The following is an 18,058-nucleotide window of genomic DNA, read 5'->3' as shown; positions in this document are numbered from 1 at the left end:
CACGGACTCCGCGTGGCTCTTCAGCCCCGGGGCCGCTTTGGGCACGGCCGAGACCTGAGGGGGGTGATACCGGAAGGGGTGAAAGCCGCGACTGGGAGGGGGGCCAGGGCCTGAGGGATGAGGGAAACCGAGGCTGGGGGCAAGTGAAGGAAGAGGCTGTGGGGGGGATGGTCCGGGGCTGGCGGGGGGGAGGGGTGGTGAAGGGAGGTGCGGGCAGGGGCTGGCGGGGGCAGGGGCCGGGGTTAAGGTAAGAGCAGGCGGGGGGTGATGGCCGGGGCTTGGGGAGCAGGGACTGGAGGGAAGCCGGGGTTGGGGAGCATGAGGGCAGGGACCGGGGTGTGGGGGGGGGGGGGGGGACACGTAGAAGCTAGTGGTAGGATGAGAGGAGTCCGGGCTTCGTGGAAGGCATGGACTGAGGTGCTCAGGTGCTGGGGGAGTGTGTTAGAAGAGGGTCGGGGGGGGGGGTTACGGGGCTTTGTGGGAGGCAGGGGCTGAGAACAGGGCCTAGGAGGGGGTCAGGGATATCCGCTGCTGAATGGGCGACGGCCGGGGCGAGGGGTGCAGTACCACCGCCAGGGGCCGCCCTCCGCGTATTACCGGGGCCGCGTATACGCACACGGAAATCCCCCCCCCTTCCTGGTAGCGGCCGCTGACGCGGCGGCGGGAATATGGAGGTGGCGGCAGCGCTCGGCGGCTCGGGGCTACCAGGCGCCCTCATCGTCCTCATCCTTGTCCTGCTTCTGGCGGTCGCGCTGTACCGCTCTGCTCCGCGGGAGACCCCCACTGCCCCGCAGGACGGTGAGTACCGTGGGGACAGTGGGGCACCGGGCAGCGCGGAGCGGAGCGTAGCTGAACCGTACCTACCGACCCCTCCGCTCCCGCAGGAGCCAGGGCGAACGGGCACGCCAGGCCGGAGGAGCCGCGGAAGGCGAAGCTGGCGGTGAGGGCTCGCAGGGAGAAGCCGCACCAGCACAACTTCGCACACCGGCTACTGGTGGCTGCCCTCAAGGTACCGCGTGTGCACGGGGCCGGCGCCTTCCCGGTGCTGATGCCAGTGTGCTCCTCGGCATCGGTGTCCCCCTCGATATTGGTGTCCCGCCGGTGCCCCCCTCCCCCCCCCCCCCCCCGGTGCCATTGTCCTGCCGGGGTCGGTGCAGGTGTCCCTCTCGATGCTGGTGTCCCGCTTGTGCCGGTGTCCCTCTTCCCCCCCGCCAGGTGCTGGTGTCCTACTGCTCCTTCCCATCCCCCCCGCGTCCTCCGTGACCACTCTCTGTCTGCAGGGCCACAGCAGCCCGGTCACCTGCCTGGACTTCAGCAGCAACGGCAAGTACCTGGCGTCATGCTCTGAAGACCGCACGGTGCGGCTGTGGAGCACCCGGGACCTGGCAGGGCGGGAGCACCGCTGCCTGCGCACCAACATAGGTCTGGACCACGCCGAGCTCGTCCGCCTCAGCCCTGACTCACGGTACAGCCGGACCTTGTACTGGCACTGCGATGTCCTGCAGAGCCGCCAGTCTCACGGCCAAGCTGTGGTGGGATCAGTGGTGTTGCTCTGGGATGGGTGGAGGCAGCATCTCTCACTGGGTCATCACAGTATCACTGATCCATGGCCTTTCCTGAGAGCAGCTGGCACTTAATCACAGAATCACAGTAGTTCGAGATGGAGGGGACCTCTGGAGATCATCTAGTCCAGCTCCTGGTGGGTTAATGTGGTTTTCAGGGCAAATATCCCTGTGCCCAGCTTGCTGCCCCCATGAAAGGTATCTGTTGAGGTCACTGCCAGCTGACTCTGCAGCTGGAATGTGCTGCTGAGTCTCTCCGGTGGTTAGGGGAGGTCTTGCTGGGTGGGAAAGTTGGTGGAAGAATGTGTTTTGGCTTTTTGAAGTGGTCTCTTTTAGAAAGAGAGGAAGGGATCTTGTTTCCTGCTGTGGATAATAAATTTCATTCTTTTTCATTCAGTGTTGCAGTTGAACCAACACAGGGAGAGAACTTGGTGCCCTTGTAAATATTTTTACTTGGCAGCATATCCCTCTTCCCAGGTGCCCCTGAGTGACCTGGGCTGAGCTGGGGCTCACAGCCTGTCCCTCCACAGGGCTTTCATTGTCTGGCTGGCCAATGCTGAGACTATTCGTGTCTACAAGATGACCAAGAAGGATGATGGCAGCTTCACCTTCACTGCGACTTCTGGGGACTTCCCAAAGAAGCACAAGGCTCCTGTCATTAACATAGGGATTGCAGAGACAGGTATGGAAATGAGCTGCTCACCTCTCCAGATCAGCTTTGATTTCCTTGTGTAGCTGCTGGATTCAAAGTGTTGGAGTTTTTGGCATTCTCAGGGCTGTGTACAGCACTAGTACTGAACTCTGTAGTCTATTCGTTTTTTTTTTTTTTTTTTTTTTTTTACTTAATTTGCTACCAACTGAACCAAAAGGTGGTGTTTTCACACCAATTTCACACCAATAATATCCCTGTAACCAGCTCCCCGCTATGCAGTTTCTTAATTTATGTTTTCAGGGATGCTGTTGCAAAGAGGTCTGGTCTCAATATTGAGAGGATCGCTGTTCTCTGGGCTGCCAGTCTCTCTTTAACCAGTCAGAAATCTCTCTAGTGAGTTAATATGGTCTATCTTGAACTTCTGGGATCATCTAGAACAGAGGTGGGGGTGGGTGGGTGGAAATTACATTTTAGTGGTGACGGCTTGATGGATTAATGTGTCAGGTATGTGCCAGTGGCAGTTGGAAGCAGGTGGATGTGAGTTCACCTCTGTAATAGGAGAGCAGGGAAAATATTAACTGAGACTGGAGCTGTGAAAGTGAAAACTTAAATTTGCAACAAGTAGCTGGAAGGTAAACAGGCAACTCCCTGCCTGGGCTGAGGCGGCAAAGGGGAAATGGGAACAAGCAGGAGTCCAGCATGGGCACAACCAGCAATCATGGATCGTGGTGTTGTGACTGGGATTCAGTTGCTTGCCTGCAATCCACAGCTTGAAAGGTGCTTATCCTCAAGCTGATTTTGGGCATGCAGGTCAGGTGGAGTGTTTGTTCCTGTTTGTGGCACAGCCCAGTGGGGCTGCACATGGGGCTCCCAGCTCTGCTTGTGGGGCTCAGGGTCCTGAGTACAGGGCACACATGGGCTCTGTGCCTGCTGCCTGCTTGGGAGCCAAGGGAGTACTGAGGCATAACCAAGAGCTGAGTCTTCTGATACTGCTCTTTACTCTGTCCTAGGAGACTGACACTCCTTGGATTTTGGTGCTGCTGGTGGTTTTCTCCAGTTGCAGGGAGAGGTTATCCTGGGGCTTCATTGAGTCTGTGGCAATGTTAGGTCTCAGGGCTTTCCTGATCTTTGCCTTTTTTTCCCCAGGTAAGTTTATCATGACAGCTTCCAGTGACACCACCATCCTGATCTGGAGCCTAAAGGGCGAAGTCCTGGCCAGCATTAACACCAACCAGATGAACAATGCCTATGCCGCAGTGTCACCCTGTGGGAGGTGAGTGATAGGCAGGATTCCAGGCTGCTCCTTCGCACAGGATGGCATCAGTTCAGACTATTGGCAGTTAATTGTTATTGTAATGCAATTTTCTGAGGGTTCCACAGTTTAAAAAGGTATTTTGTCCCCCCACGAGATGAAGCTGATGTGGGGTCAGGCACTCTTGTGTTGCTATCCTGCCTCAGCACTGCTGTTCTGGTAATCTGAGAACAGCTTTAGCCTCAGGTAGCAGGGGTGGGACAGAGCAAATGGCCTCTGCAAAGAAAACAGCATTTTGTCTGTGACCTCTTAAAGGTTAATTATAAAAATAAAGATTTTATTTCTGGCAAATCTGTTTATCGGGAAAATCACTTGCTGCTTTAGGTTGATTTGCCTTGCTCCTGGCGTGAGGAGTTTGGGGATCAAAAGCATTTAGCTCTTCTACTTTGACCGAAGAGCTTCTCATTCCTGAGTTGTTCTGGTGCCCTTCCTTAGTGTTCCCTTTACCAGCCAGGTTTCAGGGAAAAGTGGAAATTCAGCTTGAGTGCAGGAGTCAGGACAGGTTTGCAGAGCTGTGGCCCTGCCTTGCTCAGGTTCTCTGTAAGAGGCAACCTGTGTCTCTGTTTCTGTTTCTTCACACAGGTTTGTGGCATCCTGTGGCTTTACCCCCGATGTGAAGGTGTGGGAGGTATATTTTAATAAGAATGGAGACTTCAGGGAGGTGACCAGGGCTTTTGAGTTGAAAGGCCACACTGCTGGTGTACAATCCTTTTCATTCTCCAACGACTCAAGGAGGTATGTGTGTGTTACCTGCTCTGAGTTACCCTAAGGACATGTAAGCTCATCTCTTCCAGGGTTCACCAGCTGCACCACTGAGCTGAGGGGGGTAAAACACTGCCCTGGGGAGCCAAATCTGGCTCGTGCCACCTGTGTATTCCCTGCTCATAGGAATCTCATGTGGTTTAACAAGACCAAGTGCTGATGCTGCACCTGGATCAGGGCAACCCCCGGTATCAATCCAGGCTGGGGATGAACAGACTGAGAGCAGCCTGGGAGTGCTTGTGGGTGAGAGATGGACATGACCCAGCCCAGAAACTCCGCTGGGTTGATCCCACAGTGCGTGGGTAACAAGGGAGAGAGGAATTCTGCCCCTCTGCTCCACTCAGGTGAGACCCCACTTGCAGAGCTGCCTCCAGCTCTGGGGTCTCAGCACAGGAAGAACATGGAGCTGCTGGAGTCAGTCTAGAGGAGACACCAACATGATCAGAGGGATGGAGCAGCTCTGGTATGAGGAATGGAGGAGAGAAGTGGAATTGCTCAGCCTAGAAAATTGAAGGCTTCAGGTTATGTAATTGTGGCTTTCTAGGACCTGAAGGGAACTGACAAGAAAGATGGGAGTAAGACTATTTACAGGGGCCTGGAGTGACAAGATAAACCATTCCCCTGGGAACGGTTTCAGACCGACAGAGAGTGGGTTAGGTGGGATATTAGGAAGAAAGCCTTGGTTGTGAGGGTGGTGAGGCCCTGGCACAGGTTGCCCAGAGAAGATGTGGCTGCCCCATCCCTGGAAGTGTTCAAGGCTGTGTTGGAAGAGGCTTGGAGCAGCCTGGTGTAGTAGTAGGTTCCTTTTGCTTTGGAAAGAGAACACAGATTGTATCTGTGTATAGACTCACCCTTCCCAAGAGATCTCTCTCCACAGAGGATTCCTGGTTCATGGGCAGGGCAGAGCAAGAGGTGCCGCCCTTTTTCCATGCACTCACTGTGCTCTCTTTTGGCTGCAGGATGGCAACCGTGTCAAAGGATGGCACATGGAAGTTCTGGGACACAGATGTGGAGTACAAGAAGCAGCAGGACCCATATCTGCTCCTGACAGGGCAGTGTGCAGTTCTGGAGCCATGCCGCATTGCCCTGTCCCCTGACAGCCGCACGGTCGCTGTGGCGGGCAGCACAGACATTGTGGTGTACAACACACGGCGCGGCGAGGAGGAGGAGCGTTTTCTTGGCGTGCACAGCCACTGTATCACAGACCTTGCGTTTGACACCACCGGCCGCTATGTCGTGTCCTGTGGGGACCGCGCTATCCGTGTCTTCCACAACACTGCTGGGCACCGTGCCGTGGTGGAGGAGATGGAGGCCATGCTGAAAAAAACTGGGAACAAAGCCACGCAGGAGAGGCTGGAGCAGCAGATCTCCAGTGCTCGCAAAGCATTGGCTGCTATCTATGGCAAGAAGTACTAAGCTACCTGTACAGCAGGAGGCAACTGCGCTCTGCCTTGGGGATGTTGTTTTTTTTTAATAACTGTGAACAGCAATAATAAAAGAGTGCCCGGGTTCTTCCTTGCGTGCTCTGTGATGGCGGGACAGGGCTGGGGACAGTGGCATCTCCCAGTGTCACACTCCTGTGTTGTTTTTCCCCCAGGGCTTAGATCATTAGTATCCCATGGAATTGATTTGCTAAGGCAATGCCTATGAGCTCGCCTGAGCTTAGAAACGGGAGTTGTGTGGAGTTGGGGTAGTTTTTTTGGTTAGTTGTTTGTGTTTTTTTTTCAAGAGAGCTGCCAAAGCTCAATGTTGATACAAAACGGTAGGGATTCTGCTGTAGGGAACAGGGCAGTGGTGTAACGGTGCAGCGGACTTAGCGTGGCCCCATTCCCCTGGCCCGAGATCTCAGGGTGACCTCAGGGTGATCTAACGGTGGTGTGCAGCGGGACCTGGCCCAAAGGAAGATGGCGATGCACCGTCGCCTCACCTGCGCCTCGTTTCCGTGCCCACTGTATGGCGTGTGCGTCTGCGCAGGCGCAGCAGCCGGGGCGTGTCGGGCGTGGTGACGCAAAACGCGCAGCGCGCGGGCGGGCCACGCAGGGCGCGTGCGCGGGGCCGGGTGCGCCGGCGGGTGCGGCGGAACCGGTGCTGCGGGGCTGCGCGCGCCATGTCGGGGCGCTCGGTGCGGGCCGAGACCCGCAGCCGCGCCAAGGATGACATCAAGAAGGTGATGGCAGCCATCGAGCGCGTCCGCAGATGGTGAGGGCGGGCCCGCGGGGGGGAGGGCCGCGCCGCCCGCGCGCAGCCAATCACCGCACCGCGGGGTGCGACTCGGGACTGCGCGCCCAACCAGCGGGTGCGGGCGGGGGGGCGGTGGCCAATGGGATCGGGGCGGGGACAGAAGCGCCTGTGATGGGCGGTTAGTCCAGCCAATCACAGCGCGGGGGGCGGGGGCAGTGCTGCGCGGTGCTGAACGGGCGCTCCTCTGGGCCAACCGGAACGCGGCGGGATGGCGGGGTTTGTTGCCATGGTGCCTCAGGCCCGGTCCGGCCCGTCAGCGTTGTGTCTCGCAGGGAGAAGAAGTGGGTGACGGTGGGTGACACGTCCCTGCGGATATTCAAGTGGGTACCAGTGGCGGACAGTAAGGAGGTGGGTACCGCGCGTGGAGACGAGCCGGCAGCCACCGCCCACAGCCAGCCTAGCTCCCTTAACAACTTAAGCTGAGCTCTGAGCCTCCCCAAGCCAGCCCTACCGACCACCGAAGCCCCCTGAGCCACCTCCGAGCCATCAAACCCCCCTGAGTCCCCTCCAAGTCGACCCCTGAGTCCTCCCCAAGCCAGCACCTGAGGCCCCGCTGAGCCCTCCCAGCCCTGCTGAGCACCTTTGAGGCCCCACCGAGCCCCTCCTGTCCTGTCGAGATCCCCCGAGCGCCCCCAAGCCCCTAATCCCTCCCCAAGCTGATCCTGAACTTCACCGAGTCCCTTCTGAAGCCCCATAAGCCCCTGTCAAGCCTTCTTGCCCTCCCCCAGCCCCAACGAGCCCCTTCAGCCAACCTGAGCCTCCCCTGAACTGTCGAGCCCCCTGAGCTCCCTTGAGGCCCCTCCTGCTTCCCTTAAGACTCTCTGATTGACTCCTCCAAGGATTTGCTTTACTCAGTGTCATTCCTAGATGGGTGTCAGCTCCTCCTCTCTTTCCTGATTCCCAGTCCCTTCATAGACTGAGTTTTGCCTCTCACTTAGGAATGTGCCCCCAAAGGCAAGTGAAAAGGCTGGCTTGAGCACATCCCTCTGGGCTTCTGGAGACAGAAAGGGGAATGGCTTCTCTGGAGCAGCATGTGTTTCTCTGACATTGTATTTGTGCTTTTCTTTCTCTCCTCAAGAAAGAGAAATCCAAATCGAGTAGCAGCACGGCCCGAGAACCCAATGGCTTCCCAGCTGACACCTCTGCCAACTCCTCCCTCCTTCTGGAGTTCCAAGGTGGGTCTGGCTGAGCTCCCTTCAATGTGGGGAAAGACTCCAAGGCTGTACAGCAGCTGGGACATTGCTGCTTCTGTGTGCTGCTTGTATGGGGAAGAGCAGTGCTTGCCTCTGAGCACCGGCATGGAGTAGAGAGCTATGAAGTTGGGCTGTGGTGTTGGGGTGATCCACTTCTGGATTGTTTCTGTCTAAACTGTTCATTTTTGCTCTTAGAGTGTCTTAATAGGCTGTTTCTGGTATCTTCTGTGGGAAGCTTCACAGCCAGCTGGAGGAGTAGGGTTTCCTGATCCCCCCTTTCCATTCTCTGCTGGGGAGAGGCCAGTAGCCCCTGCAGCCAAGCTTGCTTTTCCAACAGTTATTTCCATGGACCTTAGGGTGAAGGGGCAAAGGCTGTCCCTGGCCTTGCTCTTGGTCTAGGCACTGTGGTGCAGCCAGGAGAGGCTCCGGCAGTGCCAGACTCACTGCTGAAGTAGAATGTACACATCTGCCCAGCCCCTGCTCTGTGTGTGGCTAAGGAAAATCAGGAGTTTGCTGGCACTTCCAGGAGATGTGGCGGGGTTATGTTGCAGCTCTGCAGTTTGGCAAGGTGTGTGTCAGGCCTGCTTCCTCACTGGGAGACAGGTGCTGACCATTAATCCTTGTGTTGCTTCACAGGGGAGGAACAAAGCCATAATACACAGCAGGAGATTCCTGCCCTTGGATGCCCAGGGCCCTCCCAAAATGCAAAATGTGGGATTTGGCAGCGCTCATTCTCATTCCCAGGGCAGGAACGTTCCCTCTCCCATGGCCAGTTATGTATATGATTCCCACTGTGTTCTGGAGGACTCAGTCCTGTGTCTGACAGCCCTTAGGCTGATGGGGAACAGTGAATCCCCTGTTGATCTCTCTGACCATGCTCTGCCATCTCAGCAAGACCCTAGCTTGCAGTGCTGCCCTGGGCTGCCTGTGCCCGTGTGTCAAGGTGCTCTTCTTCACCAGGTGCTGTTTCTGCAGATGAGAACAGCAACCAGAGCTCCCTGTCTGATGTATATCAGCTCAAGGTGGACAGCAGCCCCAACTCCAGCCCCAGTCCTCAGCAGAGTGAGTCCATGAGTCCTGCCCACACGTCTGACTTCCGCACGGATGACTCGCAGCCTCCTACCCTGGGGCAGGAGACCCTGGAAGGTGGGTGCTGGACCAAGAAGAAAGGAGGCAGATGGGTGGGCTCAGGGAAGGCCACTCCAGGGCTGTTGGTGATCTGGTGGGTGGCCTTGACACTGCTGGAAACTGTCAGGGCACTGGGGACTTCTGTAGCTAGGCGTTCTGTCCTGGCTCAGTACTGAGCTGGTGCTGGGTCTGCATTTTTGTTGACCCATCTGTTCTCCCCAGAGCCCTCCCTGCCTTCCTCAGAAGTGGCAGATGAGCCTCCCACTCTTACAAAGGAAGAGCCAGTCCCCCTTGAGACTCAGGTAAGGGAAGGGGGATTGAAGCCATCTCTAAATGTGCATGGATCCAGATTAGCCCTTTGATCATTGTTGCTGCTTCTTGTAGCAGAAGCATCTTGGTGGGTGGACTTGCTCTGCAGTCCCAAAATGCCCCCTGGGAACTTCCAGAATCTCCTGTTTTCCTGAGCTTTGGTCTTTATCCCCTGGTTCAGATCAAGTGTTGAAGTGTGAGGGAAGGAACACAGGGGTGTGGGAAAACTATGATTCTGGCAGGCTCCAGGGCTGGAGTGGGTTCCCATTCCTGGTGCCCTGGGGTCTGTGCATAGGTGACAGCCCAGACTGTCCCCATGGTGTGACACAGCCTTGTCTAGATGTGCGTACCTTGGTGTCACTGCCTGTGACCTCTTGCAGGTAACTGAAGAGGAGGAGGACTCCAGTGCGCCACCTCTGAAGAGATTTTGTGCTGACCAGAACTCTGTGTGCCACACAGCTTCGGAGAGCTAACCTGCCTGGCCCGGCACCTTCGCCAGCCCCTTGCAGAGCTGCCTGGCACCACCAGGACCAGCGCTTCCCTCCAGCCTGCCCCTTCCCCAGTGTCGGGGCTCCCACCACTCGCATCAAGTGCGCCCTGCCCTGCCCTGCCCTGCCCTGCCCTGCCCGATGGATGGGGCTGCTGCCAGTACCTGCAAATTTGCCTCTATTTATTGGCTCCTTCTCTCCCTGCTCCCTGCCCTAGAGCTGGGGGTCTCCGCTGGGTGGGTTGCATGTGTGGGGGTAGTTCTCCATGGGGCTCCCTGCTCTCCATGGTCCCTGGGACACTGGCAGATGCTGTTTGCCTGCTTGTGGCTCCCCTGCCTGCCCGCCCTTCCCCTGGGTGCTGGGAACAGGAGAGCCACCTTCCACCTGTTCCGGGTGATGTGTTCACTTGGTTGTGGGAGCAGGTGGCGGTGGGTGTGGGGGGCAGTGAAGGGGCAGCCGTCAGGGACCCACTGGGACGCTGTGCAATAAGCTGCTAGTTTAAGCCATTCATGCTGGGAGAGAGGGGAGCACTTTCCCCTCCTGGAGGGCAGGTACTGACCGGCCTCGGCTCTGCCTCGGGGCACAACTCCAGCCCGGTGGAATCTGCAGTCCCCCGGGAGCCGGCAGAGCAGGGCGAGCCGCTGCCCTGTGCTGGAGGATCTTCCCCGGCCTAGGTACCTGCTATCCCCGAGGTGGTGAAGGAAGCAGCAGGGTGCTGGAGCCCCCGGGAAGTGCTCCCGCCCTGGGGCTCTGCCGCCCCCCAATACCCGCCCCGGCCCCGCTCTCCCCCCGCTGCCACTGCATGTCCCGCCGAGTCCGTGATCGAGCCTGGTGAAGCTGGAGGCGCGGCCGCGCGTGGAAGTGGAAAGTTATTTTAGCACTGAATAGAATATTTTTAAAATTAAACTGTTTGAAATACAGATGCAGAGCACGATGTCGGCCGGGTGGGGAGGGGCGGTGCGGGAAGAGAAGGGAAAGGAAGTTTCTGCTAAACGGGGCCCAGTGCCAGCACTCGCCGCCCGCCGCGCCCACGGAGCCGGCCCGGATCCCGATTCCCCGGGAAGTTCGGTCAGCGCCCCGTCCTCGTTCTCCACACTTTCCTTCCTGCCGGTGGCCGGCGCCGTCCGGAGCGGGCGGGGGAGGGCCTCGAGCCCGAGACGAAGCGGCAGCAGCGCCCGGCGGGGCCGGCTCGGGGCGGGTGGGAGGGAAGAGGAGCCCGGGGCGGCCCCTCCGCCCCGTGCAGCGGCTCCGACCGCGGCACCGGCCCCGGGGCTCTGCCCGCTCCGCAGCCGCCCCCGCCCACCCAAGGGACTCTGCCCGCGGGACGGGGCGCTTCGCCGTCAGGGGCCGCGGGGGCCGGGATAAATTGGCCGCGGCTTCGCTAGGCGGGGATGTGTTTTGGACGTGACTTCAGGCCAGTGCTAGAGCGCCCAAGCAATTCCCATCGTTAACCCGCGGCCTCCGTACCAAGCCCGCTGAGACCTGACTGCCCTTGCAATAAATGATTTTAATTTTCACTTTCATTTTCTAATGTTTCCTTTTTCCCAAGTTTTCTTGGTCCGGATACCTTGTGTGTGCCCTTCTCTGCATGTCCAGTGAAAGGCAGCGGAAGTGGGGAATGGTCCTGGAGCACGTTTGATAAGGAGCAGCTGAGGAACCTGGGGACACTCAGTCTGGAGAAAAGGAGGCTTAAGGGAGAACTTCTTGCTCTGAACAGCTCCCTGACAGGAGGGTGCAAGTAAGGTTAGGGTTGGGCTCTGCTCCCACAGACAAAGAGTGGTGTGAGGGGAATGTTATGAATGAGGTCCCATATGTCTAATTTAATATACCACAAACTTAAAATCTAGCAGCAGTTTTAATTGAGATAAAATAATACAATCAAATATAATTCAGTAGTTACAAAAAGAAATTTGACAGTGTTTCTGATAAAGCATAGGCAAAAACTGATCAACTGGGGTATGTGGAGGGCTTCCCATCCTGCCTCACGTACAAAAGGCAAAAGGATCCAAACATGACTTATATACTGTATGATAATACATATTCATTAATAGTTTCCCATAAATTTCCTGCTATTTCCGATTCTTGAAATCTATGTCATTCTACTGCACAGCACATGCTCCCATTGTTGCTATGGGGTCTTCTGGTCTCTTCGGGGGTCTTCTTGGAGGAAGGCCGAAGGTCTTCCTCACATGTCCTTTGGATAACCTGGCAGGTGGCGCATGCACATTGAGCTTGGTGTTATATAAGTAAGCACTATGTTCCAATTAAACCTTATTTATTTCATAGATAAGACCACTATTTTAGACTCCCTGTCTGGAATGGTCCCAACTTTATTCATATTCAAGGTCGATCCTGCTCTGGGAGTTGTCTTAACTTCAGTTGGTGCCAATTTTGGTTTGGGAGTCAGGTCCTGACTTCTGCCAATTATGTGTTGGGAGTTTTCCCCCCGCAAGGCCGTTTCTCCTTTTGGATATTCTTCTTATTCCAACATTATATCCTATATCCAGTTTCTCACAAGAATCATCTCTAAGGGAACCCTCCTTCTATTAATAACTGATCACATATATTTTTTCTTATTATTTTCCCAAATTATTGATATAATTACAATTTTATTAGCATGAATCACATCCATTTATCACAGGAAACAGTCTCAAATTTTTTCAGGGGAGATTTAGGTTGAACATCAGCAAAAAGTTTCTGTAGTGAAAGGGTTGTCCAGCTCTGGCACAGGCTGCCCAGGCCAGTGGTGGAATCACCATCTGTGGAGGGATTTAACAGATGTATAGATGTGGCATACGGGGAGGGACATGTGTTAGCGGTGGCCTTGGCATTGCTATGGGACAAGTTGGACTCCATGGTCTCAGAGAGCTTTCCCAACAATTCTGTTCAATTTTGAATCCTAAGAATTTGGTGATAATCATGTAATCAAGTATTTTTAATAATATATCATTTCAGGATGAGGATGGCCAGACAGGAGGGGCAGCTGCTGATTGATTTGAACACAAACTATCCTGATGTGTTGGTAGTTATTGGGAAAACACTTTTAGGAAAGAGTTCCAGAAAGAAGATCTTGGCTGTAAAAGAACAAGTTGCATTCTCTGTTTCAGATGTGTTCTGGAGATATTACAAAGTGCTGCCCGTGTCACCAGAGCTGCCCATGAGCTGATAGAGGATCACAGCTTCCTCTTGTGGGTCCTGCACGGCTTAGAGAAAAGGTAACCAGAGAAGTACAGGAGAAATGGGAACAATTTCCTGTCCACGGTAGAAGAATGACGTGGCTGAGGATGAAAGCAAGGGGGACAGACCTGGAGAAAGGGGCACCGAGGGCTGCACTGGCAGAACTTGCTGAACTCTGAGGTGTCCCTTGTGTTTTTGAGAAGAGAATCAAGATGCTTTCAGGTGGTGGTAGGAGAGATGATGGTGGGGGGGCTTTGTGATTTGGAAATCACTTCCTTGACAAAGCAAAAGGACACCTTGTGCTGGTGTCTTTAGCTTTTAAATTTCAAGCACCCTCAGTTCCCATCCTTTCACAGGACCTGCTGCACAGGAAGTGGCACAGTAATGGATTTGAGCTGCCTAGAAGATTATTTCTCCTCCCCGTGCCTCTCCCTGACAAAAAATCTCTTCTGTAAGCACAGAGTGCCCTGACAGGTTCAGGCAAGTGCACCAAAAGTGCACTAGAATATAGTCCCCTGCAGGAGATGGACCAGCTGCTGGTGAGGATCTGCCTTTCAAATGTGGTTTTCTTTCTTTTTTCTTTTCTTTTCTTTTTTTTTTTTTTTTCCTTTGTTTTTTTTTTTTTTTTTTTTTTGGGGGGGGGGCGGTGTGTGTGTTTGTTTGTTTGTTTTGTTTTGTTTTTCAGGTTTCTGGAGAACAAGGTGATAAATAAAAATGTTTCCTTACTCCATACTCTATGGCTAATAAATTTAGGGAACAAGAGAGTGTGGGGACTGCTGGGCTCCAAGACGGTTTGGATGGGTGGTGATGAAGGATCTCTGAAGCCAGGTCTTTAGAACACGTGGTTTATTATAAGGGGTGAAGGGCCCTGCTTGGACTTGCTAGCCGCAACTCATGGCAGGCCCAGGGAGAGCAGGGGGAGAGAGAGAGAGAGAGAGGGTTCCAGGTGAGCATCCCAAGAGGAAGGTCCACGAGAGCGTCCGGTCCCTCGGCCGCACCTTATCAGGGGGCTTCAAGGTGGGCTGGGACAGGACTTGGGCCAATGGGGTTACAGATACCTGATACTTCAGGGGAGGGTTACAGGTATGGGATGAACCATACATTGGGGGGTGAGACAGAACATTCCATTTGACCTATGGACCTACCTGTAGGTAAAGGGCATTGTTTAATCAGAAGGGGGGATTGCTTTCAACTTGGCTGTATTATTGTTTTCAAGTTGCTCAGTAATTAGGGTTTGATATTTCAAATCTTGTTCTCATCTCAATATCTGTATTTTCTGACTCTTTTGCCAGGCCATCATATTTATAGGGCTTTGCTATTTCATCTTCCCCAACATCGAGAAAACAAGAATCAATCCCAGAAGAATAGGAAACTTCTTCCAATTCCGCTTGTAAATGAATTTCTGTGTGTTTTGGTCACATTAATCAACCATATTCGGTAAGTCCTTTGTTTTGTTTTTTATTTTAGTTGGTTTGCATTTCATCCTCTGTCCAGTTTGAACTTTATTAAGGCCAGGAGGCTTTCTTTATCTCTGCTAGATGGATGGCTTTTTTCACCTTCATTTGGTGTGTTGAGTAGTGAATTTGGATGAGATTTCTTTGACAGGAGGATTTAGGTGTTTGAACGCAGGGAATAAAGTAAAATGTGATGCACAGTTGCTGTCAAGTCCTTCGTCCCTAATTCCTGGCCATTCTGACAGTAGGGATTAAGAGCTGTAGTGATGAATTTGCATGCATGGCACTTGTGTTTTCCTTTGACAGGACTAATGTAGATCTGGCCAAGCTGAGTGAGTTGTTGGCACCCTCAGCCCTGTGCTGGAATAACATGCTGTTGTTGTGGAGGCTTTTAGGGAGATGAGGCGTTTCACGGTCAACGACAGCGTCCTCTCCAGCAGGGAGCTGCTGCTGCTGCTGCACAAGTGGAGCCTTGTCAGCAAAGACCTGCAGCTGCAGGAGGACCTGCAGGCCCTGGCTCAGAAGTACTGAAACAAAGAATTGCTCAGTAAGTGCTGAAATACTTCAAGGAAGGCATATTTTGTTGTAGCTGTTAGAGACCAGCAGTTCAAATGAGGCAAACCTCTGTGGAAGTAGTACTAAAACCTTCTGTCAGACTGATGTACCTTGAGGGAGGAGGAAAGGAAATGGAAAGGCATTTTTCAGATCTTCCTTGTGGTGATTTTGAACCTTAACACAATTTGGAAGCTTTGCAGAAACACAGTTTATGAAGGGAAAGAGCTTTAAAATGAAATATAGTGGCAAATCTTGAGTCGGGCTTTGAAAAAGGGTATTTTTAATGAAATCTTAAGAGAAGAAGCAGTGCCTGGAGGCTTTGTGCTCAAAGCTGTGAATGGGGATCTGAAAGAGGTGTGTGTAAATAAAAACAATAAATAAGTAAAGCAAGTGAAAGTTAATAGTTGGTGTCTCTTGTTGTCACCAGTTTTAAAGAAAGGAAGAAAACCCAGGACTTGTGTGACTTCTCTTATTCTCTTTGTGAACAAAAAGTGCAAGGAACTTGGGAGTGGGAGGTCTTAAAACAACGCTGGTTTCCTGCAGCAGCAGCTGCTTTTGGCACACATCAAAGCTTCTGTAGGTTTGTTTAAATGTTCTGTATCAGTTAAGAAGGTATCATGTATTTAAGGGATTCTGTAAAAGCTTTAGCTTTTCTACAGTTTTTTCACCCTTTAAAACTCCTCAGGAAGACATGAAGAGGGTTTTTGGAGTGATGCCTGTAATTTACTGCCTGTATGGGTTGTGTTGCTGCAGGCTTCAGGAGCTTCTCTCATCCCCAGGTTGGGCGATCCAGTTTGGAACAGGGTTCCAGCCTGGAGTCTCTGGGAGCTCCTGGAGCCCCTTTGAACAGTGCAGGCTCCATGAGGCTGCTAAATGAGGCTGGTACTTGCCATTTTAACGACTGAATCAACACAGGAGAGCACCTTGCTTGCACAATTTTGTTCTAGGAAAATCCTTTGGAGTATATGATGTTTGTTTTGATGGTGGTTATCTTCTTACAGAAAATATTAAAGACAAGAACAAACCTCAACAAACCTCATCTCATTTGTATCGTCACACTTGGAAAAAGAACGAGGTGGAAGAAGATGACACTGCTGCCGACCTGGAAGTGTCTGAGCTGGAGAAATGCAGAGAACATCTGAATTCCATACTTGCCCACTGGGACCCTGTTTTCCCAGCACCACCCCCCACACAGGGAGGGGAGACCCTCAGAGCCAGTGAACCTGGGGGTGAGGCAGTGGCTGTCACCTGTGCATCCATTCATCTTGTCACTGAGTGGCTGGTGAGGTCCCTGGCTGGGCAGAGCGCCCTCGGGGAGCAGGACGTGTCACTAGTGCTGAGGTGGCTGCGGAACCACGTCCTACCACGCCCAGCGGCCGTGCAGGAGATGCTCAGGGATGAGACACTGAGGAACAGCCTCTTCAAGCTTTACACCTGGCTCTGCCAGGCCAGCAGCACCTCAGCTGGGCTCTCCAGGCAGCTCGGTGGGCTCAGTTCCATCATGCTCCAGCTCATGGAGGCTCAGGGCCTGTCCAGCACCTTCCACGAGCTTGTGAAATCTCTGTGCCTATCAGCAACGGTGGAAGAGGATACAGACAAGACAGGTGACTTGTCTTGTTCTTATCACTCAAGTTATGAGGCAGTGGTGGGAGAAACTAGGAAATTCCATGACTTTTTTAATCCATTAAATCAGTTCTCCCATATCCACCCAGGCTCATGGCTTCCCAAAACAGAAGCTGTGTCTTTGGTGGGATGGGGGCAGGGGTGGGCAGCACAGAGCGTGGTCACACTGAGGTTTTCTGACACTACATCACTCCCACTCCCTCCAAGAAACTTCCCTTTCAGGTACTAAAACAGAACAAAAAGTGTAAAAGAAATATAATTCCAAGAGGGAAAATGGTCTGCCAAACCCAACTCCACGTGGGCCTGGATGCTGATCCCTATTGCTGGTCAGTGAGAGCATGACAGGTCAGATTTCCAGCTGTTTTATTTAACAGGAAACTGGTTTGTTCCTTCTTGTGAGTAGGATCATTGCCTTTGCATGGGCAAAGCCACTGCAGATTTTCCAGCTAGGAAAAGAATTAGGGAACTCTTTTAAAACATAGTCCTGGAGGTACCAAGCAGCTTGGCTTGGTAATCCTGTGGGGAAATAGAAGAATATCTGTTCTGATTTTTCTCCCATTTTTCTTCCACAGCTGTTTCTGTGTTTCTGACTTCCATTTACATTGGAGACATGTGGCTTGGAGCACAGGAGCCGGATATATGTTACTTAGCCTTGTCAGATTGATCTGCACTAGTGCAGATTATGAATTACAGGATGACTCAGACACTCGGAGACAAAGGGAAGAAACTGTTATGTCTCTCTGCAAAGAAATTTGGCTACATCAGGGCATTAATTCAGGGGACTAACATGTCATCTTTAACGTTCTTCTCTGCTCCGTCCTCATCACCGTGAGCTGTGAAAGCCTCCTGAGCTGTTCTCATATAGACCTACCTTGTTTGGTCAAAAAAATCAGTATTTTATTACTGAGTACAAACTCAGGGGGAAGATTTTATGCAACATCTCTCAGTGGGCCATTAAAGCTCCAATTTCCCTTTTCTTGAACAGTTTGAGAGACAATATTACTTATGTAATTTTTATTACAGGCATTTTTATCTTTTTGAAGAACCAGAGAGACTGTTTGTGCATGTGTCTGCCCTTAATATCTATCCTCTCTCTAATACAGGACGGGAAAAAAAGGCTGCAGAGCTTCCTACACTGGGGTATAAGTGCAAAGAACCAGAAGACAGAGGTTTAGTCACCATGATTTAATGTTTCTTGGAGGGCCTGGATGGTTTCATGATACCAAAACCAGTATGTGATAAATTGAGGCGAATAATTTGATTCAGCCTTTTTAAGGTCAATTAGAATTTTATTAATTACAGCAAGCAGTAGCAAGCAAAACAGCGCTGGGTGGGTAGGGGTCTCCAAACCGCCCCTCCTGCAGTGTCCCACACTGCAGTGCCCCACACCCCACTCCCTTATTCAGTCTCTTTTTATAGTTTCTTGGAGGTTTCTTCATTCGCGTCTCTTGCGATAGCGGTGGGCGTAGCTTGAGCATCCCTCTGCATCGTCTCTGCGTTGTGTCGAGGCAGGTGATCGTTGGTTTCACAATCGGTTCCGGACAGTGATGGGCGTACCCGGAGCACTCCTACGCCGTCCACTCCGGTGGCCGCCGCCCGGTG

At 53.0% G+C, this 18,058-nt stretch overlaps 3 protein-coding genes across 6 annotated transcripts; all 3 read left to right on the top strand.

Moving 5' to 3' along the window:
* The first annotated feature begins 8 nt into the window (after nt 1-8).
* On the top strand, nt 9-5,800 carry TBL2 (transducin beta like 2). Of its 2 annotated transcripts, none has more exons than XM_053995359.1 (8): nt 9-63; nt 644-798; nt 885-1,009; nt 1,281-1,465; nt 2,093-2,244; nt 3,361-3,487; nt 4,109-4,261; nt 5,248-5,800. In XM_053995359.1, the coding sequence occupies exons 2-8, from the start codon at nt 669-671 to the stop codon at nt 5,702-5,704; spliced, it is 1,329 nt and encodes a 442-aa protein (XP_053851334.1). In that variant the 5' UTR covers nt 9-63; nt 644-668; the 3' UTR covers nt 5,705-5,800. The 2 variants fall into 2 exon arrangements, with proteins under 2 accessions (XP_053851334.1, XP_053851335.1); XM_053995360.1 differs by lacking the exon at nt 9-63 and adding an exon at nt 1,960-2,001 and having other exon boundaries at nt 597-798.
* A 510-nt stretch (nt 5,801-6,310) lies between these two features.
* On the top strand, nt 6,311-10,567 carry BCL7B (BAF chromatin remodeling complex subunit BCL7B). 3 transcript variants are annotated; one of them, XM_053995362.1, is made up of 6 exons: nt 6,311-6,487; nt 6,802-6,877; nt 7,608-7,704; nt 8,698-8,868; nt 9,073-9,152; nt 9,540-10,567. In XM_053995362.1, exons 1-6 carry the CDS (start codon nt 6,396-6,398, stop codon nt 9,630-9,632), a joined length of 609 nt encoding a protein of 202 aa, XP_053851337.1. In that variant the 5' UTR covers nt 6,311-6,395; the 3' UTR covers nt 9,633-10,567. The 3 variants fall into 3 exon arrangements, with proteins under 3 accessions (XP_053851337.1, XP_053851336.1, XP_053851338.1); XM_053995361.1 differs by having other exon boundaries at nt 8,683-8,868; XM_053995363.1 differs by having other exon boundaries at nt 6,342-6,455; nt 8,683-8,868.
* A 4,110-nt stretch (nt 10,568-14,677) lies between these two features.
* LOC128817234 (nucleolar pre-ribosomal-associated protein 1-like) lies at nt 14,678-17,120 on the top strand. Its single transcript, XM_053995604.1, has 4 exons — nt 14,678-14,802; nt 15,587-15,612; nt 15,835-16,437; nt 17,029-17,120. Exons 1-4 carry the CDS (start codon nt 14,678-14,680, stop codon nt 17,118-17,120), a joined length of 846 nt encoding a protein of 281 aa, XP_053851579.1.
* The last annotated feature ends 938 nt before the right edge of the window (nt 17,121-18,058 follow it).

Source organism: Vidua macroura, chromosome 20, assembly GCF_024509145.1.
Source record: "Vidua macroura isolate BioBank_ID:100142 chromosome 20, ASM2450914v1, whole genome shotgun sequence".
Taxonomy (NCBI): domain Eukaryota; kingdom Metazoa; phylum Chordata; class Aves; order Passeriformes; family Viduidae; genus Vidua; species Vidua macroura.
The sequence above is the reverse complement of the archived record's forward strand: the minus strand, read 5'-3'. Positions and strand labels throughout refer to the sequence as shown.